The sequence below is a fragment of the Palaemon carinicauda genome, chromosome 35 (assembly GCF_036898095.1).
Source record: "Palaemon carinicauda isolate YSFRI2023 chromosome 35, ASM3689809v2, whole genome shotgun sequence".
NCBI classification, from domain to species: Eukaryota; Metazoa; Arthropoda; class Malacostraca; order Decapoda; family Palaemonidae; genus Palaemon; species Palaemon carinicauda.
Window position 1 is genome coordinate 68,121,855 of NC_090759.1, and position 24,475 is coordinate 68,146,329.

At 40.6% G+C, this 24,475-nt stretch overlaps 1 protein-coding gene across 1 annotated transcript in view; it reads right to left on the reverse strand.

Annotated features, from left to right (window-relative positions):
* Window positions 1-24,475, reverse strand: part of LOC137627579 (uncharacterized) — a 130,134-nt gene that overhangs the window by 58,431 nt on the left and 47,228 nt on the right. The window contains exons 5-7 of the mRNA XM_068358665.1: window positions 7,429-7,636; window positions 4,046-4,181; window positions 3,590-3,810 (exon numbers count right to left, since the gene is read on the reverse strand). Coding sequence (XP_068214766.1) covers window positions 3,590-3,810; window positions 4,046-4,181; window positions 7,429-7,636 — 565 coding nt within the window. The remainder of the gene's footprint in view (window positions 1-3,589; window positions 3,811-4,045; window positions 4,182-7,428; window positions 7,637-24,475) is intronic.

Here is a 24,475-nt window from a genome sequence, read left to right on the forward strand (position 1 = left end):
GCTTCTCCCAATCTTCCGTCTGGCGGAGAAGAAGAAGTGGCACCTGTCTGCAGTTCACCTACAAGGATTCCGCAACGTGACAGCGGATGCTCTATCTCGGACAAACCCGATAGAGTCGGAATGGTCTCTAGACGCAAGATCATTCTCCTTCATCTCCAATCAAGTCCCAGAACTTCAGATAGATCTCTTTGCAACGAGCGACAACAATCAACTTCCTCTGTACGTAGCCCCGTACGAGGACCCCAAAGCAGAAGCGGTGGACGCCATGTCACTGGACTGGAACAGATGGTCGAAGATATACCTGTTCCCTCCCACCAACCTTCTGTTGAAAGTCCTCTCCAAACTGAGAACCTTCAAAGGGACAGCGGCCCTAGTGGCTCCCAAGTGGCCCCGGAGCAACTGGTACCCCCTGGTCCTGGAGCTGCAGCCCAAGCTGATCCCTCTCCCGGGCCCAGTTCTCTCTCAACAAGTACAGAAGTCGACTGTCTTCGCTTCATCATCGAAAATCAAGGACCTTCATCTCATGATTTTCTCTCCCTTGCCGCAAAGAAGAGGTTTGGGATCTCGAAGAAAAGTCTAGACTTCCTAGAGGAATACAAGACCGAATCCACGAGACGGCAATACGAATCATCCTGGAGGAAATGGGTCTCCTTTGTTAAAGCAAAAAATCCTAAAGAAATCACCATTGATTTCTGTATGTCCTTCTTCATTCACCTTCATGGACAAGGATTAGCAGCCAATACGATCTCAACTTGCAAATCGGCTTTGACTAGACCAATTCTATATGCTTTCCAAATTGATCTGTCCAACGACATCTTTAACAAACTGCCGAAAGCATGTGCTCGCCTACGCCCAGCACCCCCTCCGAAACCGATCTCCTGGTCACTAGACAAGGTGCTCCATTTCGCCTCCAACTTGGACAATGATTCATGCCCCCTCAAGGATCTGACTCAGAAAGTTATATTTTTATTTGCTCTCGCCTCGGGAGCTCGAGTCAGCGAAATAGTGGCATTATCAAGAGAAGAGGGACACATCCTGTTTGCTGATTCAGGAGAAGTGACCCTCTCCCCCGATCCGACGTTTCTAGCCAAAAATGAATTACCCACCAAAAGATGGGGCCCTTGGAGAATATGCCCCCTGAAGGAGGATGTCTCTCTATGTCCAGTAGAGAGTCTCAAGGTCTATCTTCGCAGAACTTCAAACTTTGGTGGAGGCCAACTCTTCAAAGGAGAAACATCGGGCAGCGACCTGTCACTGAAACAATTAAGAGCGAAAATCACCTACTTCATTCGCAGAGCGGATCCGAACAGTACACCCGCTGGTCATGATCCTAGAAAAGTGGCATCTTCTCTGAATTTCTTTCAGAGCATGGACTTCGAGAGTCTTAAGAACTTTACGGGCTGGAAGTCCTCGCGAGTTTTCTTTAAACATTATGCGAAACAAGTGCACGAAATCAAACATTTTGTGGTAGCCGCAGGTAGTGTTATGAAACCTGCACCTGACTCTGCGTAGAACAGTGAGTTACTTGGGACTCTAACTCTTCGGGTGCCTATGTTGACCCTCGAGTGATTCATAGTGATGTCTAAAAACACTTAGTGCTTTTATAACTGTTCTTATCCCAGGTGAAATGTCATAGTGTCACACAAGTGCCGCATGCCTTGAGCATGATGTGTTATTTAAAGACTTGCGTTCCTCGAGAACGAGTACCTACTAATCCTGAAATTCCCTTTCAGATTCAAGAGCAAGCCTTTATTTCTATGTACATTATTATTACTGTAAATGAACTTTACTTTTTGCTGTAAATTATTTATTTTCTGCATTGTGAAATAAAATTTCTATTTTATTACTTGTGCGTCTCTTTCAGCTCCTACTTACTATGAAATACATACTGTCATAGTTTTATTTATTCCTCCTTTCTTATGGTCATGAAGAATTTAAGATGTCTATTCTTAAATTATATTCACCTTGTCTCAGTAAGGTTCCTACTCGAATACTTACTTCTGATAATCAGGAGATGAACCCTACACACAGTGCCCAACCACCACTGACCTACTCAGAATGTTCCTATACAAATATCAAACATTCTGCTTCATCTCTAAGCTCTTAAAAAGCTCTTCTGTCAAGATGAATAGCCCTTCAATACCACTTTGACGTCGGCATAGCCCATGGGAACTTCCTACCAATGGGGGGCAGGATACTTCGTTCCTATGGTTCTTACCTAAGATTACTTTGCTATTTTGTCAATGCCTAGGCACTTAACTCTGGGGGAAAATCTACCACGATACATTGATTCTCTGGTACTCTTCCATCAGGACGCCATGGCTTGAGCCCAAAAAACGGATTTTGAGCGAAGCGAAAAATCTATTTTTGGGTGAGATAGCCATGGCGTCCTGATGGACCCTCCCTACTACTTCGTCAGTTTGTTCCCACCCTACACAATTGTATCATGGTGATGGGCAGCAACTGGCGCCAGGATAAAGACGCTCGTGACGTCATTAGAGCAATGGCGTCCGTTTGTTTACGTCTCGAGTATCAGTAGTAGCCACGAGTGAGATTAGCTGTGGAACGGCTCCCAGCTATTCTCAGCCCTTACACACCGAAGCGTTAACCCTGTTCGGGGTGGAGATAGCTATGTGGCACGACCAGACATGCGTGTCCCCTGTTGTATTACGATGTCTTAAAGGGAAACCTTTGAGATACTCGCTCCAGAAGTTAGAATTCTGTGATAACCTGTGGTTAAATTCTCTGGGAATATCTTAGTAGTCTTATACCCAAGGAAGCTACCAAACAGGAACCTTCCATCAGGACGCCATGGCTATCTCACCCAAAAATAGATTTTTCGCTTCGCTCAAAATCCGTTTATTAGGACACATGTACTGTTTATTCATCTCTCTCTCTCTCTCTCTCTCTCTCTCTCTCTCTCTCTCTCTCTCTCTCTCTCTCTCTCTTTGAGGAAAATTCAAAGAAATTTCTTTAGTATATGTTCTTAAAATATAATTACAATTGATAATTTAAATCCTGAAAAAAAGCTTACATTGTTTTGAAGACAATTTTAGCACACCAAAAACAAATATTATACCTAAACATTTAACTAAACACTTCGATATGTGTACATAGTGTTTGGAAAATTTGGGTGAAGGGCAACAATATAGGAATAGAGCCTCAGTATCTCTCGTTTAAAAAAAATGTATCATATCTCTTCTAAGTGGATTAACTGAAAGTGAGAGTAGATTTATGCACTTAGTGGGAAAGGAACAAATGGAATATAGAAGTACAGTGCGAGCATTATAGGCATGGGCTGACGATGGGTTATAAAAACTTCTAGAGCTTAAATACGGCTCCTGGTGATATCCCCTATTAGGTGCAAAATTACATTCATCACCCTTAAAGTCTCTCTTTTTTTTTATCTGGTGTTGAAGCTTAAGATAAATTTGGTCAACTTGTGAAGAAACAAAAAGGGTACATTATATAGAATTTTTAAAACAAATTAGAGGAATAGTGAATACTGTTAATGAAGAAGTTACCATTAAATGTACAAGTTTCAATTATAAAATGTTAATTATTAACTTTTAAGGAATATGATTGTTCTCAAGATTTATCTCCTGAGTCCTCAGCAAACAAACCACCAATATACCAACTTGGGAGCATGTTTATGTGATCTAGGCCACTTAACTTTGAGCAGTATATACTATGTCCCTTGGCTTCACGATCAAACTTGAATGTAGTTCCAGGCTCACTGTGCACTCTTTCCTTAACAAAGTTGAGAAACATTACCAAAAAGTTTAAACACACATTAGGATCCCACTCGTCCTGAAAAATGAAATGAGTGGTAAATGAAGTAGCCTTACGTCGGCTACACCAATTGAAAAATGATATTTTTGTTTTATGTCAGAAACCATTGTGCAATTCTGCAAATTTTATCATTTGTTAACCTGTACTCAACAATTTACTCTATGAAATTACAATTGAGTCTATAGGAGAATGAACTATTTTAGAGTATAATGATATCTTTCATTGAAAGCTAGTAAAGTCCACATGTTCTTACTTTACTTATTTCAGGAAGCTTGTCTGTTTTCAGAAGCTCCAAGGAATGAACTATTCCACCCTCAGCCCGATATCCCACAATGGTACGGGGAATACCAGCCAGTTTATTCTCACACCAAATGTGGTTTAGTTTGAATCTGGATGAAAAAATATCAAGAGGTATATAGTATTTTACTATAGAATAAACAATTTTGACAGTCATAAGCTCAGGATGTTCCTTGTTCAAGAGAAAACATTCTAAGGTTCATCTGATGAAACCACTGTAAAAGAATACTGTTTTCAGATTGATGGTATTTACAAAATCGGTTAATTAGTAAAACATCAATTACGTGCTGAATACGCTCTTTTCCACTTTTTGCTTGAATCTTAATGTACATTACACTATATATAAATAACATCTTGAGTTGGACGTGATCAACTTATCAGACGTAGTTTACTAACCAGATCATTATCATGGTATGTTTCACTATACTTTTCTCAATCAAGATACATTCTGCTGATGAATCCAAAATGATAACTATTAGTATTCTGATCCAAACAAGTTAAGAAATGAAGCATTTGATTAAGGTCAGGGTGATCTGCTAACTTCGTTTACATAGTAGGGGAGAGAACTCACAATAGAATCTTCGAAAGATGGGATTTCTAGTCTAGTTTGGTAAGGGTCTTCAGTTGTCTGTGGAAGACAAAGTGGAAATGTAAGAAATGGTTGTTGATATAATAAAGGTTGAAGTTTTTTAAAAGCACTAATCGTGTAGTGTGTGTTTGAATAGGTTAGCATAGTTAAAATGTTATAAGAGTTTTTTCGAGGTGGTTTGGCCATGTGAAAAGAATGGACACCAGTTGGATATATAGCACAAAAGACATAATCGAGAGAATCGTATAGTATATGTTTGAATAGGTTAGCATAGTTAAAAAGTTATGAGAATTTTTTCGAGGTGGTTTGGCCATGTGAAAAGAATGGACACCAGTTGGATATATGGCACAAAAGACATAATCGAGAGGAAGAATGTTAATATTCTGGAAGTGTGCGTATGCAAGGTGAGGATGGAAAGAACTTGCTGATAAACCTGTGTAGGTTTAGTAAGTGATCAATGTCGTAGAATTTCTGCACAGGACATTCGGCCGTTAAAATGTGAACATAGCAGTTATTGTGGTGTTCTTTATTTCTCTGTAGAAACTTCATGCTAGGGTTGATGGGTAATTAGTACTTAAAATTATATATGTACACACACATACACAGTGGTACCTCGGTTTATGAGTTTTAGTCCATTCTGGGAGTTTGCTTGCAACTAATAATGCTCGTAAACCAAAACAATTTCTCCCATAAGAAATAAAGGAAATGCAGTAATCCCCTTGCAAATCGTGGTTCACCTATTGTTCCCTCAGTACATCTCGGATTTATGAATACATGTAAATCTATATTGTGGACTTTTATACTGCTTGTTTCTGAGGGTAGGCAATTTTTTTGTTTTCTATATTTTAATTCTTTTTATAAATAGTAATTTTGGGTCTAAAAATTAATAAGAGTAAATTACAGTAATACTGCATATACTTGTATACCATTTGCGATCTTGCATGTTGTGTGAGCACACAATTTTCATCCATGCAAAATTGTTTTATGTATCTTGTGTGTCATGTGAGTTCCTTTTTTGAGACTAAATTATAATAAACTAATTCAAATTCTACGTCTTTTTCCCAACTTCTAGTTCAATAAGTTAAAAATGCCAAAGGAATCAATAATATAAGTAGTAACATTAGTAATGCATTGGGCAATAAACAAAAGTATGAGAAACAGCTGTTTTAACTTGCATTTCAACTTTCGTACGGTCGTGAACAATTACTGTATTTGTTACATATGATCTTAAGTACAATATGACAGATCTATTACCTTATACTTTTTACTGTTTATGAAAAGGTCAACCAAATTGCACACAAGCTGTCTAAAGAATTGGAAGAAAAGGTCAATAAATTCCAAAACTTTGTAATCAAGCGTCGTAAAGGTGAGCTAAAATTATCGTGCATCAGCAACAAGGATGAAACATCTATAAATTTTGATATACCATGGAAATTTGCAGTAAATAAAATATGAGGAAAGCATTGTTACTAAAAAATACACAGTGAAATATGTAATACAGTAATCATTTCTTTTAGCGCAAGAAAAAATGAATTACTCGGTAGTTTGCTCTAATCAGCTGATTTGGATAGCATAGATAGTAATCTTAAAGAGGTTACTAATGTAAACAGTGGAAAGGATGTATTTCACTGTGTTTTTATTCCATACCACGAAATGCAATTATGAATATTGCTGTATTTGCTTAAGATACCAAGTTTGTGTATTACATTTCAGTCTATAGGAGAATGAACTATTTTAGAGTATAATATCTTTCATTGAAAGCTAGTAAAGGTCATAACGATCTGAATCATTACTTCACAAGGATCACGTCAAACAATTTTAGGTTAAGACTAGACTTTAAACGTTTCAGTTCCAGTATCATCTGAAGAGATGATTGCCAGAACGTCAGCCGGGCAAGCCCAACTAACCCCCCCCCCCCACCTTTTGGTGCTCAACTACAGCTATAACCTCCCAAGTAGACAGCATAAATTCACACTGCGGCCATGTGAATGCAAGGCGAGTGTGATGCCACTGTACTAGCCTCTTGAATTGGAGCAGTGTACCAGAATACGCTCAATCGACAGCTACTTGTCATAATGAGGACACTTTACTGCACTACTGCTGTCTAAAATGATGTTGAGGTAGGTATACTCAATCCCCAAGCTGGAAATAACTTCAACCTAATTTTTGTAGTTAAATCTCGTAAGCCAGGGGTTATTAATGATATCCCTGATTCTATCATTTATTTTTTTTTTTTATTGCTGGCAAAATGGGAGGGACATTCCCCTTTCAAAATTAGGCTAAAATGTACACCCTAACTGATCTTTTTATATCCAAGTAGGGAAAAGTTTTCAATGCAATTTTGGATGACTAATGAAAATGGATGTATGTATGCCTGAACGGAGGAAAACAAGAAGACTAGTATAAGCAATACTGGTTATTGGAGGGGAAAAGACACACCAAAGTGTGGAACAAATGAAGGGCGAGGGAGGTGAAAAGTAGGTAATTTCAAGAATTATTAGGACAAAGGTGAATGGCCTATTTTATGTAGAAGAAGGAGTTTGAACATTTTTGGCGAGCTGTTTTTTTTTTTTTTTTTTTGTAGGGGTATGAACAGTCAATGCTATAAAGTGTTTCTGGACTGTGGGTGCACTCATGATTTAGAAGTTGTGACCATTGTGTTGTTTTCACCCAGGGGCCATAACTGCAAGGGGAAAATTACTATTTAAATAGGCATTCATTAAGTAATTTATTTACTTACAGACTCTTACCTCTTAAAGTTTCTCTTCAATCTGTCGTCAGTTAATTCTTTACAGGATTTTGTCAAAACAAAAGCCTCCATATCTTTGAAATCTCCTTCAAACAGATCTGGGTCAACACAATCCACTTCCACGGGATAAAGAAGAGATATATGACCTATTTTATTCTTCAACACAACACGGTATTCTTCATTAGCATCTACTCCATCCTCGGGGTCACCTAAAATATTCAAGACAAATGTGTTAACGAATTGCATAAGCCTTAAGGATTTTAAACTCAGCATATAAAAGAAACTGCATCAAAATTGCTAATTTAACTTCGTGATACATTGCCTTGGCATCTAAAATTCTGAAACGCAACATTGATAATGCAAGTAGAATCTTATGGAGTTAACTGGTAGGACATAATTATATCATGAAAAACACGGGTAAAATACATTGTTCCTGCAAAAGAATATATAGGTAGGAAAATTTAACAATGTTTTATGATACTCAAATTAATTCCTTCATGCTAAAAAACGGATTTTGACGTAGAAAAAATCTATTTTTGGGTGAGATAGCCATGTCGTCCTGATGGAAGTTCCTTTAGGCAGCTTCCTACTGTATGATATTTCTCCGAGTGATATTACAAGAGAATTAGCGTCAGGTATCACAGGGTTCTAACCCACGGAACGACTATCCTAAGATATCGTGTATAATAAGGGACTTATCTGTAGATAACCAAAGATATCTGCACCCCAAACAGACTTAACCCAGTCTAGGAATCTAAGGAGGAGGATAGGTGAGGAGCCGTTACATATCCTCTCCCTTCATAGCACGACTCCTCCCTGATAAACTCATTCTAATTTTCACAGCTTACCTACGCGTTCGTTTCTTTGTCAAGAGCGCCTTTTCTCTAGAAAATTTCAAGATTTATAATCAGTCAAATATCTATGAGTTTTATGGTCTTTGTTGAAAGAATAACCTATTATACATCAAATAAGATACTCGTATAAGAGCTATACCAGATTTTTTTTATGAAAGCCACTTCTTAAGACGTTTCTTGGATACGATGTGTTCCATTAGCTATTAAGAAAATGTGTTTCGAACTCCAACACTTGTCCCATTCTTGTGAGTGGTTAGACTAGTTCGCGAAGTGCGGCTGATGAATATATCTTTGTTTTCAAAAGAAAAGAAAAAAAAAAACTTGAAAGGAAAATCAATATCCCACAGTTGTCATTGATATGCCATTCTGGATTGACGTTGCCTTCATGTCTTTAACTTTATCTTTAGGCTCTTCATCATGACTCCTAAGAATAAGGAAGGAAATAACATGTGACCTATGTTCACATACTGTACTCGAACTTAGACGTTCGACTGTCGTGATAATGCATCATTCTATAGTATGTTCGTGTCCTCCATGTCATTTTAGTCTCAGTTATTTCTATGTCATGAAGTATGTTTTTATGTCCTATATTATGACTTAATACACTTCATTTGCATGAGGTGAAGGACTTCAGTGCTTACTTACTGCACTTTATCTAGGTTTAGCTTTAAAAGTTCATGCATGTAGAATGCAGTATTCAACAACTTCTATTCATCAAGCGAGAGAAGCTCTCAGATTTATTGGGTTTAATAAAATGTACAAATCATGAAGAATGGCATGACAGTAATGGTTATAAAAAACATATTTAAAAAAAAGATGAGATTCTTCTTGAGACAGGTATGCACTAGAAAGGGATGCAGAGGGCTAGGGAAAGTGAAGAAGGTAACGATTCAGGAGTAGGGGTGCTTCAGCCATTGTGACCCAGAAGGAGGTTTTTATTTTTCAGCGATCTTTAACCAAATTAAAGATTTAAAGATTGTTACACCTCTGTTGGCTCATGAATGTTTTTCATTGCCATTCACTTAATGCCTGCCAGTATTTATAGACATGACAAAAAGCTATATGTAGTTCAATATTTATATTTAGGTTTTTGGAAAATTTAAATAATTGCCAAAATAAATAGGTTAACATACAGATCTCTTGTCACTGGCAAAGCATTTCTACTACAGAAATGCATTTTTAAATATTAAACTTAGCCGGTGAATATATAATAGCTGACGTCTCCGACGGCTCGACAGAATTCAAAAACTCGCGAGCGATCGCCATGAAGGTAGTGGGTGTGCCCACCAGCGCCAACTATCGCAGATACCGCATATACATGTAAACAGCTCCAGTTCTTCTCTGTCGGTTTTATCGACAAGTCGATTCCACTCGCTATTATGACCTCGAGTTTTTCTACAGAATTGGTGAAGTACTTGGTTTTGGTTTTATTGCTTTCGCCGTGTTGGATTATTCAATACTATCCTCAAAAGAAATGCTTTTGAAAGGAGAGTAAAAGTGTTTTGCCCTTGCTTTTATCTCTGGTTTTTTTCCATAGAGTAAAAATGGCCGACCCTTCCCTTAGTGTACGGAAGTGTGTTTTAGGCTTTTAGCAATTATCTTATCACGTTATAAATTGTTGTTGTTAATTATAGATTTTCCTCTATATATTTTATATCTCACCCGCCTTTATTAGGCCTCTTCGATTAGCTTTCCATTTATACTAAACATCAATATAAATTTTAATGTTTTGTTTATATGCGGCCTTACCTATTCCTCCCCTAGTCCGAGAGTAGGCGGTCCTAACTTGGAAACCGAAGTTAAACAACGTTGAGCCCATTCAACTTTTATTTTCGTTAAGTTTAAATCATTTGCTCTGTAAGAGTTATTAAATGAATATTTTTTAGTAGATATTTTATGAAAGATTTTCTTTGAATAGTCTTCGTGCTGTTTCAAAGATGAACTAACGTTTGGTTTATTTATGCTACGCAGTTTGCGCTCTATCGTTACGATAGAGAAAGAGAGAATCACTGTTTCACTTTGCAGAAAGAGTAAATCGATTTTGACGTTTTGTTCATTCTTCTTTCAAACTGAAATGTTTTAAATACTAATTTAAAGGAACTTGTTAATTTTCAATTTCTTAGTCCTTTCAGTTTTTTCCTTTGGTCAAATAACCTGTTTATTGACGAAGGGTGAGTGGGTTTTTCTCTTCTGTGTGAAATCAAGAGAGAGACGGAGAGAGAGAACGTTCCGATCTTTATTCTCGTCCCAAGCGAGTAACGTTGTTCTCGAGTCAGTTTTTTACTCTCGTCCCAAGTCTCTGTACGGGGAGAAAGGATAAAACGTTTTTAGTTTTTATTCTCGTCCCAAGGCACTGTACGGTGAGAGATTGAAAACGTAGTTTTTAATGAACTAGTGTTTAGTCTCCTCCCCAGTCACTGATCCTTTTAACTTTATATATTTCCGTTTTATTCGATTTATGTGTACTGTTTTTTGCTTGTATTAATGTTCTTACATTATACGACTTATTTCGCAATTATAACCTTTTGATGTAGGGGAGAATTGCGTGCTTCAGGTAGAAATCAGTTTTATTCATGCCTAATGTGAAATTATTGAAAAATACGATTTCAGTGAAGTAAGTGCAAAAACAGAAAATCGTAGTGATAAAGTGATAATTGCGCAAAGTGTTTTTTAGTGTTGCGACCGAGGGTTCGTCTGTTCGTGCTTGTCGTTCACCTAGTCCGATACCTCTTTCAGGCTCCCATGCTACCAGGGAGAAGTAATGTCGTAGGACTTATGGGGACGAGAGGCTTTAACCAACGAACAAACGTTCCCTCTATGGTATCGGGCGTGTCTAGCAAGATCGCCCCTACCATAAGACGAGCGAGGCTGTTTTTCTCCTCGTCATCCGAAGGCTTCTCGCAAAAGAAATCTTGGAGCAAAGTTTCTAGACCCTTAAAGCGGAAGTCAGTCCATTCAGGACAGGTCCAGCGTCCTGGCTGTAGCCATGGGGACAGCTCTGACCCTTTGCAGTCGTCGGAAGACGGTTCGCCTATTAAACGCAAGCGTAACACGGGGTCCGAGGGTCGCGGTAAAGGCAATGTTTTGCCAACACAGACGTTACCGTCGTCTCGGCCCGTCCCGACTCCTGTTGATCCTAAATGGGTTTTCCTGCAGGACATGCAGACTAAGCTTGCCTCCCTTATGGAGAAGTATGACGTTGAGCAGGTTCACAATGAACCTTCGCTTTCGAGTCGCCGTTACACTAAACGAGACTCTGGCTGTCAGCCGCCCAAATGAGCATTTACTCGTCCGTTTGACGTTATGAAACGTGATGTCGGTAGTTTGTAACGTCAGTCACGTGACTTGGATCCTTACTCGCTGCAGTCCCGTGTTGACTTTCAGCCGCTGCCGCAGCCTCGTGTTGACGTTCAGCCGCTGCCGCAGTCTCGTGTTGACGTTCAGGACGTTCGCCAACCAGCTCAGTTGCCTTGTTTTGACGTTGAACGTCAAGCACCGCAGTCAAGAGTTGTTTTAACTGCTCTATCTAGGCAGTCAAGGCAGTCTCGACTTGACGTCGAGCGTCCTCCTGCACCTATTGTTGTTGCTGGTCAGTCCTTTAAGCAGTTACATGACGTAGCGTCCTTGACTGCTACTGATGCTCCTTTGCGTGTGGACTCTGCTTGTCAAGCATTGCCACCACGTCAGGTCTCTCCCTTGCTTGAGACTCGGCAATTGTCGGACGAGGTTCCTTCAGATGAGGAAGTTGCTGATCCCCCTCCTACTGATATTCCTTTGGGGACTCTGTCAGACGGAGAGGAGCCTAAAGCTGCTCAGCCCTCTATGGACTTTAAATAAATCATGCTGATTTTTAAGGATCTTTGTCCGGACCATTTTGTAACTGCTGCTCCTCGTTCGCCTAAACGTCAGAGTTTACACTAGGCCTAGCTACTTCGAAGCCGTTGTTTTCTAAGCTAGTGCTCTCTCGCTCTTCTAAGAGAGCTTTACGTTTGCTAGGCGACTGTTTGATCACCAGGAGGAGTTTGGGGGAGACAGCCTTTGCTTTCCCCCCTTTTAAACTGGCTTATAGAGCGAGCGTCTGGTATGACACGGGAGAAGTTCTCGGCTTGGGAGTTCCTGCCTCTGCCCAGATAGACTTCTCAAGCCTCATAGACTCTCCCTGGCGCCTGGCCATGAGACGCTCCAAGATTTTATGGTCGGCTTCAGAGCTAGACCATCTCCTGTTAGGAGTTTTTCGAGCGTTTGAAGTTTTGCTGTACAATTATGTCATGCATAAACAAGGCTATCAGGGATGGCTCCAATGATCTGACAGCCACGTTCTCTGCAGGAAGAAGACTATCAGGGATGGCTCCAATGATCTGGCAGCCACGTTCACTGCAGGAGTACGTAAGATGCAAGTGCGCTCTATGTGTTCATTGTCAAGACAAACTTCACGATGAAGTCTACCAAGCTGTCTTGACAGCATTAAGGGAAGGCGACTGGATGGTCTCTCTCGACCTTCAGGATGCATACTTCCACATCCCGATTCATCCAAACTTTCAACTACATCTGAGGTTTGTGGACGGGAAAGTAATGTACCACTGTCGAGCACTGTACTCCGACCTCATTCCTGCTCCTCTTGTTTTTACAAGGCCCTTGCAAAATGTAGCAAGCTTTCTACATTTTTTGAGGATTCAGAGCCTCCCTTTATTTTGACGACTGGCTAATCAGGGCGTTCGTCATTATATCGCTGTCTGGAGAGCCTCTAATGGACATTAGACCTAACCAAGGAGCTAGGTCTCATAGTGAACGTAGAGAAGACGTAACTTACAGTATCCCATCCCAGACTATTCTTTATTTTGGGGGGAATGGAGATACAGTGTCTGATTTTTCGACCCTTTTCGTCTCCCGCAAGAATGGAACAAGCTCTGTTAAAAGTCCTTCACTTGCAAGAGAAAAACAGTTGCTCTGTAAGAGTTTGAACTAGCCTCGTGGGAACTCTTTCATCGCTGGAGTAGTTTATCTCTCTGGGGAGACTCAACCTATGCCTTTTCCTATTTCACCTAAACATTGGAACAAGGAGAAGGGCTTAGTGAGTATCTCTTTCCCAATCTCCAACTCAGTCTAGACATGTCTGACTTGGTGGGACAGCAACATCAGACTTCGAGAAGGTCTTTCTCTTGCGATCAAGAACCCAAACCATGTGTTGTTTTCAGATGCAGCGGATTTGGGTTAGGGAGCTCCACTGGACAGTCTGGAAGGCTCGGTTCTTTGATCCACGTATCAGAAGGAACTCCTTTTAAGGCAGTAACATCTCTCCTTTGGCGAGATTTGTGCAGAAATGAATGTCTTGGCGGATGGCCTCAGCAGAAGAGGACAAGTCTTCTCCATGGAGTGGACGTTGCATAAGACTGTGTGCGAGAAGCTATGGATAACATGGGGTCTACCCACCATAGATCTTTTTGCTACTCTCTCTGACAAAGAGGCTCTCGACTTACTGCTTTCCAGTTCCAGATCCAGAGGCAGCTCACATAGACGCTTTCCTGCTGGACTGGTCTCACCTGGACGTTTATGCCTTTCCACCTTTCAAGATCCTAGACAAGGTGCTGCAGAAGTTCACCTCTCACGAAGGGACCAGGTTGACATTGGTTGCTCCACTCTGGCCCGCGAGAGAGTGAGTAACAGAGGTACTTCAATGGCTGGTAGACGTTCCAAGGAGTCTACCTTTAAGGATGGTTCTCTTACGGCAGCCACGTAAGGAGTCTTCATCAAAGCCTCCCCGCGCTTCGTCTGACTGCCTTCAGACTATCGAAAGACTCTCAAGAGCTAGAGGATTTTCGAAGGGGGCAGCCAGAACGATTGCGAGAGCTAGGAGAGCATTTACCACCAAGGTCTATCAGTCGAAGTGGGAAGTCTTTAGAGACTGGTGCAAGTCATCATCCATTTCTTCTTCCAGTACCTCTGTAGCCCAAATTGCAGACTTTCTCCTACATCTGAGAAATGTTCGCTCCCTCTCAGCGCCCACTATTAAGGGCTACAGGAGCATGTTGGCGTCTGTGTTCAGACATAGAGGCTTAGATCTGTCCAATAATCAAGATCTCCAAGATCTCCTTAAGTCCTTCGAGACCTCTAAGGAGCGTCGTATGGCAACTCCTGGATGGAACTTAGACGTGGTCCTAAAGTTCCTAATGTCCGACAGGTTTGAGCCATTACATTCAGCCTCCCTGAAGGATCTCACCCTCGAGACGCTTTTCTTAGTGTGCTTGGCTTCGGCTAAAAGGGTCAGTGAGATCCATGCCTTCAGTAGGAACATCGGCTTTTCTACAGATAAAGCCACATGTTCACTTCAGCTTGGTTTTCTTGGCCAAAAATGAACTGCCTTTTCGTCCTTGGCCTAAGTCATTTGATATACCTTGCCTGTCAGAGATCGTAGGCAACGAGCTTGAAAGAGTGCTGTGTCCAGTTAGAGCTCTGAAGTTTTATTTAGCTCGGACTAAATCCTTACGAGGTGGATCTGAGGCTTTGTGGTGCTCAGTTAAGAAGCCTTCATTGCCTATGTCAAAGAATGCTTTGTCATATTTTATTAGATTTTTAATCCGAGAGGCTCATTCTCACTTGAGTGAAAAAGATCGTTGCTTGCTTAAGGTTAAGACGCACGAAGTAAGAACTATAACAACTTCTGTGGCCTTTAAGCAAAACAGATCTCTGCGAAGTATTATGGACGCGACCGTTTGGAGAAGCAAGTCGGTATTCGCGTCATTTTACTTAAAAGATGTCCAGACTCTTTATGAGGACTGCTACACACTGGGTCCATTCGTTGCAGCGAGTGCAGTAGTGGGTAAGGGTTCTACCACTACATTCCCTTAATTCCAATATCCTTTTAATCTTCTCTTGAAATGTTTTTAATTGGGTTGTACGGAAGGCTAAGAAGCCTTTCGCATCCTTTTTGATTTGGCGGGTGGTCAAATGTCATTTCTTGAGAGCGCCCAGATTAAGGGTTTTGATGAGGTCCTGTTGTATGGGTTGTCGCCCTAGATACTTCAGCTCCTGGGAGTCTTTCAGCATCCTAAGAGGATGGCTGGGCTTCGTGAGGAAAGCGGACTAACAAGGCAGAGTAATCGTTAGAGTCAGCTTCCTTACCAGGTACCTATATTTATTTGGGTTTTGTTATGATATAACTGTCAAAAACTCTAAGCATATACGCCGTAAACTGTATTAATACTGGTCTCTACCCACCACCATGGGTGTGAATCAGCTATTATATATTCACAGGCTAAGTTTAATATTTAAAAATGATATTTTGATTATAAAATAAATTTTTGAATATACTTACCCGGTGAATATATAAATTAAAGGCCCCCCTTCCTCCCCGATAGAGACCCAGCGGGATGAGAAGAACTGGAGCTGTTTACATGTATATGCGGTATCTGGCCGATAGTCGGCGCTGGTGGGCACACCCGCTACCTTCATGGCGATCGCTCGCGAGTTTTTGAATTCTGTCGAGCCGTCGGAGACGTCAGCTATTATATATTCACCGGGTAAGTATATTCAAAAATTTATTTTATAATCAAAATATCATTTTTTTCCACTTTGCATATGCCGCAGGACGTAGCACACTTTGCATATGCTGCAGGACGTAGCACACCACTGTAACAATTTCTTATTATAGTTGCACATGCCAATTGGTAAAAATCTTTTGTATTTATCATCTCTTTGCTGCACATATTCAACTTTTGCTATTACTCGCAAGAGAGCTTCATTATTCTATTGTCTAACTGCCAGAAAAATGTGTTAACCTTAGGTATGGTTGCAGAATTGATGTACAGAAGGTATGTCTTTTCCTGCCATAGGTTCAATGTTCCCCATAAACTAGAGTACTGTGCAGTAAATCAAGAAAAATATGTTGCTTCTATTTCATTTCGACACAAACTCCACTTTAACGTCGAAATTAAATACCATTCAAATAATCATACTGCTTTTTTCCCAAAGTTCGACCATGTGGAAATGCAAGTTTTCACCTCATCTGGTATGGTTTTATTTACAAGTCAGCGAAACCACATGCATGCCATTATTATTATTATCCCTATAACAAGCTAAGCTATAACCCTAATTAGAAAAGCAAGATGCTATAAGCCCATGGGCTCCAACAGGGGAAAAACACCTTAATGAGGAAAGGAAACAAGGAAATAAAATAACTACAGGAGGAGTAATAAATAATCAAAATAAAATATACTAAGAACACTAACAACATCAAATTTGATCTTTCATATATAAACTATAAAACTTAAAAACAGGAGAGAGAATTAAGATATAACAGCATGCACGAGTGTACCCTCAAGCAAGAGAACCCTAATCCAAGACAGTGGAAGGCCATGGTACAGAAGCTATGGCACTACCCAAGACTAGAGAAAAATTGTGATTTTGGAGTGTCCTTCTAGAAGAGCTGCTTACCATAGCTAAAGAGTTTCTTCTACCCTTACCAAGACGAAAGTAGCCTCTGAACAATTACATTGCCTCTTGAGCAAAAAAGAATTGTTTGGTAATATCAGTGTTGTCAGGTGTATAAGGACAGAGGAGAATGTGGAAAGAATATGCCAGACTATTCGTGTATGTGTAGACATAGACAAAATAAGCCGTAACTAGAGAGAGGGATCCAGAAAGTTGAACAGTACCTACAGAGGCTAGGTTTAGATTTCAAGATTCTGATAACTCTTGACATTACTCCTGGCCATCCACAACCTGTGTAGGTTCTCTGTGTCAACATGGAGATAGTGTTTTTTCCCATCTAAACACCACTGTCGTAACTAATCCAGCTGATGAACTGGGGGGGGGGTCATAAAAAACTTTAAAAGCCAATTATAACACATGTGTGATAGCCATATTCCAATCAGTCATGGATGATGATCACAACCTGAAAGCTATGCACTACTGAATAGGAAGAGTTTCACTATTGATAACGGACTCTTTGTTATAAGTAACAAGACTTTTAGAAATGTCTGTCACAAACTCTAAAAGCTTTAGTCCTTACAGAAATTTTGAAGAAGTTTGTGAGATTTTCAGAGATAGTGAGTTTTTATCCTTCTATTATCCTCATGTTCTATCTTTCTCTTTTGGATCTTGATGTACAATGTCTTACCTTTTACTTTGTTGCAACCAAGGTGTTCCCCCCCCCCAGTTGCATATAGGCACTGTACACTCTCCCACACCCCATAGCTGTGTCATGGAACAAATTCTTAAATCTAATACAATCAAAATCTCTGGCTGGTTTTATTTTACTTACTAAATTCATGGTTCTAATAAGGCAATAGTTTGTCTTCATACAAAAGCACATTTGTTCCGTAACTATAATACTAACCTACACTTTTTATGGGGGTATTTTTTTCGGCGAATCTGAAAGGACAAGCCACTAAAATTCAGCAAGGGTCAACTTCCCATCCCACTAGTTGGGGTGGGGGGTGGTCGGGGGGGTTTAGCTAGCTACCTCTCTCACTCACACACCTCTGACTGTGCTTCACTTTGTTTCGGCTCTGGTGATGAGTGGTCCTTGCCGCTCTTCATCCTCGCATTTTTGGACTGCCATTAATCAGTTTTGCTTTTTCTTTTCAGTGTTTGTGTTTATGTAGACTCCTTTCCTGCGGATAGGTGTACTGTACCTGCCTAGACCTGAGGGCTGCATCTGCGGTAGCTTCATGTCCGCCGAGGACACTGCTCCTCATAGTCTTTTCCCGATCTGCAAGGGTCAACGGTGTAATGAGTCTAATAAGTGTAATGAGTGTCGGGAGTGGCCGGCCTCCCAGTGGGAAAGGTTGGCCGATGGCGTAAGAAGTCTAAGCGCGATTCTTCTCCTTCGAAGGTTACTTTGAAGAAAAAGAAACCTAATGCTGCTTCTGCTTCCTGACCTTCCTCTGAAGCTCCTGTACGTTCAGCCTTTTCCGGGGGACCACCGAGCAGTAGCGCAGACTGCTTACCTCCTGGAAAACTTCGGCCCACGAGAAGGGTTGCTTCCCCTAGAGAAGCGGCCCCGCCTCTTCCTCGGGGGTCCTTGTCACTTTCTCCTATGTTACAGACTTGACCTTCCTTGGGTTTACCGGGTCTGCCCTCCAGGGAGGCACTATTGTAGCAGCTGCACCGGGGTGGTGGTTTGCAGCCTTCTTCAACTTAAGAGGTGGATCCTCTGGCCCTCGTTGACGTTGTGTCGTCGGAGGACTCTCCTGCTTCTTCTCCCGTAGTTGAAGACTCCATTTCCCCCTTTACTGAACATCTTTGTGAGGAGGAGGGGGGGGGGGTCGAGAGCAGAGTACCAGGCATGGCTCTCCTGCGAGTGTTACTCTCTTCCGAGGGAATTCACTCATAGCTGCTGCTACTGTGATCTTAAACCCTGTCGTTCCCGTCCACCTCTTTGCCTTAGAGGTGTTCCTTCACTGTGGGTGAAGAGATGCCTCTTTGGCTCATCAACCTCATCCCTCCTCGTGGGAGGAGCCTTCTTGTCCGTCTTCACCTGGTTCCCGACCTTTGCCTGCCTCCGGACCTTCTGCCGACTCTTCTGTTTGTCACCGAACTTTGGTTCATGACCCGCCCCCCCCCCCCCCCCCCGAAGAATCGCTCGCTATCCCCCCCCCCTCCCCAAGGTATCACTTGCGATCTCCTTCGGAAGAGGTTTGCCCTTCTATAGGGCACATCCCATCTCCTGATCATTGACCAGCCACTTGTCAACCATCGTCTCGCCAATCGCCGACTTGCAGACCTCCTGCTCGTCCATTTCCTGGTTCCTGTCATCCTACCGCTCGTCTGTCGCCTGCTTGTCAATTGCCTGCTCGTCCCGAGGTGTTAGGTTCTCCTTATTTTTGGGGTTAACCTACTCAAGAAAAGCAGATCCCGGGTAAAGCCAAAAGCCAGATTGGCAGGGACATCCACCCTCCTAATGAATGAGTCACCCCTATAAACAGCGTTATATTACAGTTAAGGGGACCGTCTGCTATGTCCTGCATTTTTTTCTAATGATTCAAAATACATAATTTCTGTATATGTTAGACATATATGATACTTTTACCATATAAAAATTTCAAGTAATTTGATCAAAAACCTTTGATTTATTAGCAAAAATCATGATTTTTATAAAAATTGTAGTTACATTTTTCTCCATTAATATGACACCAATTGTATTGAAAATCATACCATCAAAACAAACCTCTTTATAAATCGAATAATTCTGTGTGACAGATTTTGGATTTTCCTTTTTCTTATTTTTCTAATGATTTTTTTCTTAATTTTCTTCATCTAGACGTAAAATAATCAAATTTCTCTTACACAAAATTGTAGGATTTTTTATTTCTCTTTACACTGACATCTTTCCCTCTAAAATTTAACAATAAATAAGTGAGAAAAATGTACCTAGGTCTGAATAAGTATGATTTTGAGTTATGAGGTCCCAAAGATTTGCTATCATTTTTTCTTTTTTTTTCTTAAAAAAGAAATCAAAATATTATGATAACCTTACTTTGTACTTTTATTGTTTATTCCTACATGAAGGCTCCCTAAACGAGGTATTTAAACCCTAAGTTTATTAACAAACTTCGTGTAAGGGTGTTATGAGTTGCCAGCGGCCTCTTCTTGTTACCAGAGTTTTAGTTAGAATGTTCCATCTATGTACTCTTTTTCATGTTTCCCTCTCTTCTTGGTTCTATTTTGTTGCTCTCTGCTTACTTTTTGTTCTTTCTTTGACCGTGGGTAACATTGGCCTTGTTATAAAGTTCACGAGGACGTTGTAAAAACACAATGTACATACGATCTGTAAGTAAACAAATACACATACAACTAACTTCTATACGTCTTTGGAAACTCTGGCTGGTCTTCTCGTAGATCGTAGTTTGTGTTAGCCTACCCTCTACCAATGCTTTTCATCTCTGCCAGACGTATGAGATTTCAAAACATAAGGGAAAAAATTGATATATATATATATATATATATATATATATATATATATATATATATATATATATATGTATTGGCGTGCTACTGTATTAAGCACACATTGAGTATGAGTTGTTTTCAGATGTATTTAAATGGTACATGAATACATCTTAATAGTTTTTAAGTCTTTATTCTATAAAAACAACAGAGTTAAACATCTCCATCACTGGAGGAAGCTGGGTTGGTCCAGATGACCAATTCTGGTGAAGTTTAGATATGAACTGACTAAATTATCGATATCACAGATATCGTATGCTTGGTTTACTTTAGAGACATGACGAAATCGGAAGACACCTGCATCCGGTGACGTCACAAACTTTCACACGATGAGACAATGTGTTGACGTTTAAGAAGAATGTCAATTTGCCGAGGTTTGAATAGGTTTGCATTATATGTCCTGTTTACGATTTGAATGACTACAGCAAATCCCAGGGTTAGCTCTTCCAACCAACATGACATATTACGTCATTTGTTTTAAACATGTAATATTAACTATTCTAATCATTACATAAGCTCGGCCAGCTATCTCAATTTTTTTTTTACAAAAATTTAACAACAAGCCGAAACATGGTTATTAGGTGTGACTGGACATACGTATTATTCTTTGTTTAACTTTATGATTGCCTTTCAAAGCATTTATAATTGTTTCTATTTTCTGATCTTTTCTTTGCTCAGTCTGTAACAATTCAGCACTCCAGCCTAAATCTTTTTGTTCAGATATTGTTTTTACAATAGGCATGGATGTTGATATATCTATTAATTCAGCTAAAGGCTCCGTACAAGATGACACGGGGTTGCGTGATAATGCATCCGCAATGATATTTGCTTTCCCAGGTAAATACCCGATTCTTGCGCCAAAATCTTGAATGATCAAATGCCACCGAGTTCGTTTAGGGCTGTGGTTGAAGCCTTTAAAGAACTCTGTTAGTGGTTTATGGTCAGTAAGAACCTTAAGAATGGCATGACAGTAATGGTTATAAAAAACATATTTTAAAAAAAGATGAGATTCTTCTTGAGACAGGTATGCACTAGAAAGGGATGCAGAGGGCTAGGGAAAGTGAAGAAGGTAACGATTCAGGAGTAGGGGTGCTTCAACCATTGTGACCCAGAAGGAGGTTTTTTTTTTTCAGCGATCTTTAACCAAATTAAAGATAGTTACACCTCTGTTGGCTCATGAATGTTTTTCATTGGCATTCACTTAATGCCTGCCAGTATTCATAGACATGACAAAAAGCTATATGTAGTTCAATATTTATATTTAGGTTTTTGGAAAATTTAAATAATTGCCAAAATAAATAGGTTAACATACAGATCTCTTGTCACTGGCAAAGCATTTCTACTACAGAAATGCATTTTTAAATATTAAACTTAGCCGGTGAATATATAATAGCTGACGTCTCCGACGGCTCGACAGAATTCAAAAACTCGCGAGCGATCGCCATGAAGGTAGCGGGTGTGCCCACCAGCGCCAACTATCGGCCAGATACCGCATATACATGTAAACAGCTCCAGTTCTTCTCTGTCGGTTTCATCGACAAGTCGATTCCACTCGCTATTATGACCTCGAGTTTTTCTACCGAATTGGTGAAGTACTTGGTTTTGGTTTTATTGCTTTCGCCGTGTTGGATTATTCAATACTATCCTCAAAAGAAATGCTTTTGAAAGGAGAGTAAAAGTGTTTTGCCCTTGCTTTTATCTCTGGTTTTTTTCCATAGAGTAAAAATGGCCGACCCTTCCCTTAGTGTACGGAAGTGTGTTTTAGGCTTTTAGCAATTATCTTATCACGTTATAAATTGTTGTTGTTAATTATAGATTTTCCTCTATATATTTTATATCTCACCCGCTTTTATTAGGCCTCTTCGATTAGCTTTCCATTTATACTAAACATCAATATAAATTTTAATGTTTTGTTTATATGCGGCCTTACCTATTCCTCCCCTAGTTCGAGAGTAGGTGGTCCTAACTTGGAAACCGAAGTTAAACAACGTTGAGCCCATTCAACTTTTATTTTCGTTAAGTTTAAATCATTTGCTCTGTAAGAGTTATTAAATGAATATTTTTTAGTAGATATTTTATGAAAGATTTTCTTTGAATAGTCTTCGTGCTGTTTCAAAGATGAACTAACGTTTGGTTTATTTATGCTACGCAGTTTGCGCTCTATCCTTACGATAGAGAAAGAGAGAATCACTGTTTCACTTTGCAGAAAGAGTAAATCGATTTTGACGTTTTGTTCATTCTTCTTTCAAACTGAAATGTTTTAAATACTAATTTAAAGGAACTTGTTAATTTTCAATTTCTTAGTCCTTTCAGTTTTTTCCTTTGGTCAAATAACCTGTTTATTGACGAAGGGTGAGTGGGTTTTTCTCTTCTGTGTGAAATCAAGAGAGAGACGGAGAGAGAGAACGTTCCGATCTTTATTCTCGTCCCAAGCGAGTAACGTTGTTCTCGAGTCAGTTTTTTACTCTCGTCCCAAGTCTCTGTACGGGGAGAAAGGATAAAACGTTTTTAGTTTTTATTCTCGTCCCAAGGCACTGTACGGTGAGAGATTGAAAACGTAGTTTTTAATGAACTAGTGTTTAGTCTCCTCCCCAGTCACTGATCCTTTTAACTTTATATATTTCCGTTTTATTCGATTTATGTGTACTGTTTTTTGCTTGTATTAATGTTCTTACATTATACGACTTATTTCGCAATTATAACCTTTTGATGTAGGGGAGAATTGCGTGCTTCAGGTAGAAATCAGTTTTATTCATGCCTAATGTGAAATTATTGAAAAATACGATTTCAGTGAAGTGCAAAAACAGAAAATCGTAGTGATAAAGTGATAATTGCGCAAAGTGTTTTTTAGTGTTGCGACCGAGGGTTCGTCTGTTCGTGCTTGTCGTTCACCTAGTCCGATACCTCTTTCAGGCTCCCATGCTACCAGGGAGAAGTAATGTCGTAGGACTTATGGGGACGAGAGGCTTTAACCAACGAACAAACGTTCCCTCTATGGTATCGGGCGTGTCTAGCAAGATCGCCCCTACCATAAGACGAGCGAGGCTGTTTTTCTCCTCGTCATCCGAAGGCTTCTCGCAAAAGAAATCTTGGAGCAAAGTTTCTAGACCCTTAAAGCGGAAGTCAGTCCATTCAGGACAGGTCCAGCGTCCTGGCTGTAGCCATGGGGACAGCTCTGACCCTTTGCAGTCGTCGGAAGACGGTTCGCCTATTAAACGCAAGCGTAACACGGGGTCCGAGGGTCGCGGTAAAGGCAATGTTTTGCCAACACAGACGTTACCGTCGTCTCGGCCCGTCCCGACTCCTGTTGATCCTAAATGGGTTTTCCTGCAGGACATGCAAACTAAGCTTGCCTCCCTTATGGAGAAGTATGACGTTGAGCAGGTTCACAATGAACCTTCGCTTTCGAGTCGCCGTTACGCTAAACGAGACTCTGGCTGTCAGCCGCCCAAATGAGCATTTACTCGTCCGTTTGACGTTATGAAACGTGATGTCGGTAGTTTGTCACGTCAGTCACGTGACTTGGATCCTTACTCGCTGCAGTCCCGTGTTGACTTTCAGCCGCTGCCGCAGCCTCGTGTTGACGTTCAGCCGCTGCCGCAGTCTCGTGTTGACGTTCAGGACGTTCGCCAACCAGCTCAGTTGCCTTGTTTTGACGTTGAACGTCAAGCACCGCAGTCAAGAGTTGTTTTAACTGCTCTATCTAGGCAGTCAAGGCAGTCTCGACTTGACGTCGAGCGTCCTCCTGCACCTATTGTTGTTGCTGGTCAGTCCTTTAAGCAGTTACATGACGTAGCGTCCTTGACTGCTACTGATGCTCCTTTGCGTGTGGACTCTGCTTGTCAAGCATTGCCACCACGGCAGGTCTCTCCCTTGCTTGAGACTCGGCAATTGTCGGACGAGGTTCCTTCAGATGAGGAAGTTGCTGATCCCCCTCCTACTGATATTCCTTTGGGGACTCTGTCAGACGGAGAGGAGCCTAAAGCTGCTCAGCCCTCTATGGACTTTAAATAAATCATGCTGATTTTTAAGGATCTTTGTCCGGACCATTTTGTAACTGCTGCTCCTCGTTCGCCTAAACGTCAGAGTTTACACTAGGCCTAGCTACTTCGAAGCCGTTGTTTTCTAAGCTAGTGCTCTCTCGCTCTTCTAAGAGAGCTTTACGTTTGCTAGGCGACTGTTTGATCACCAGGAGGAGTTTGGGGGAGACAGCCTTTGCTTTCCCCCCTTTTAAACTGGCTTATAGAG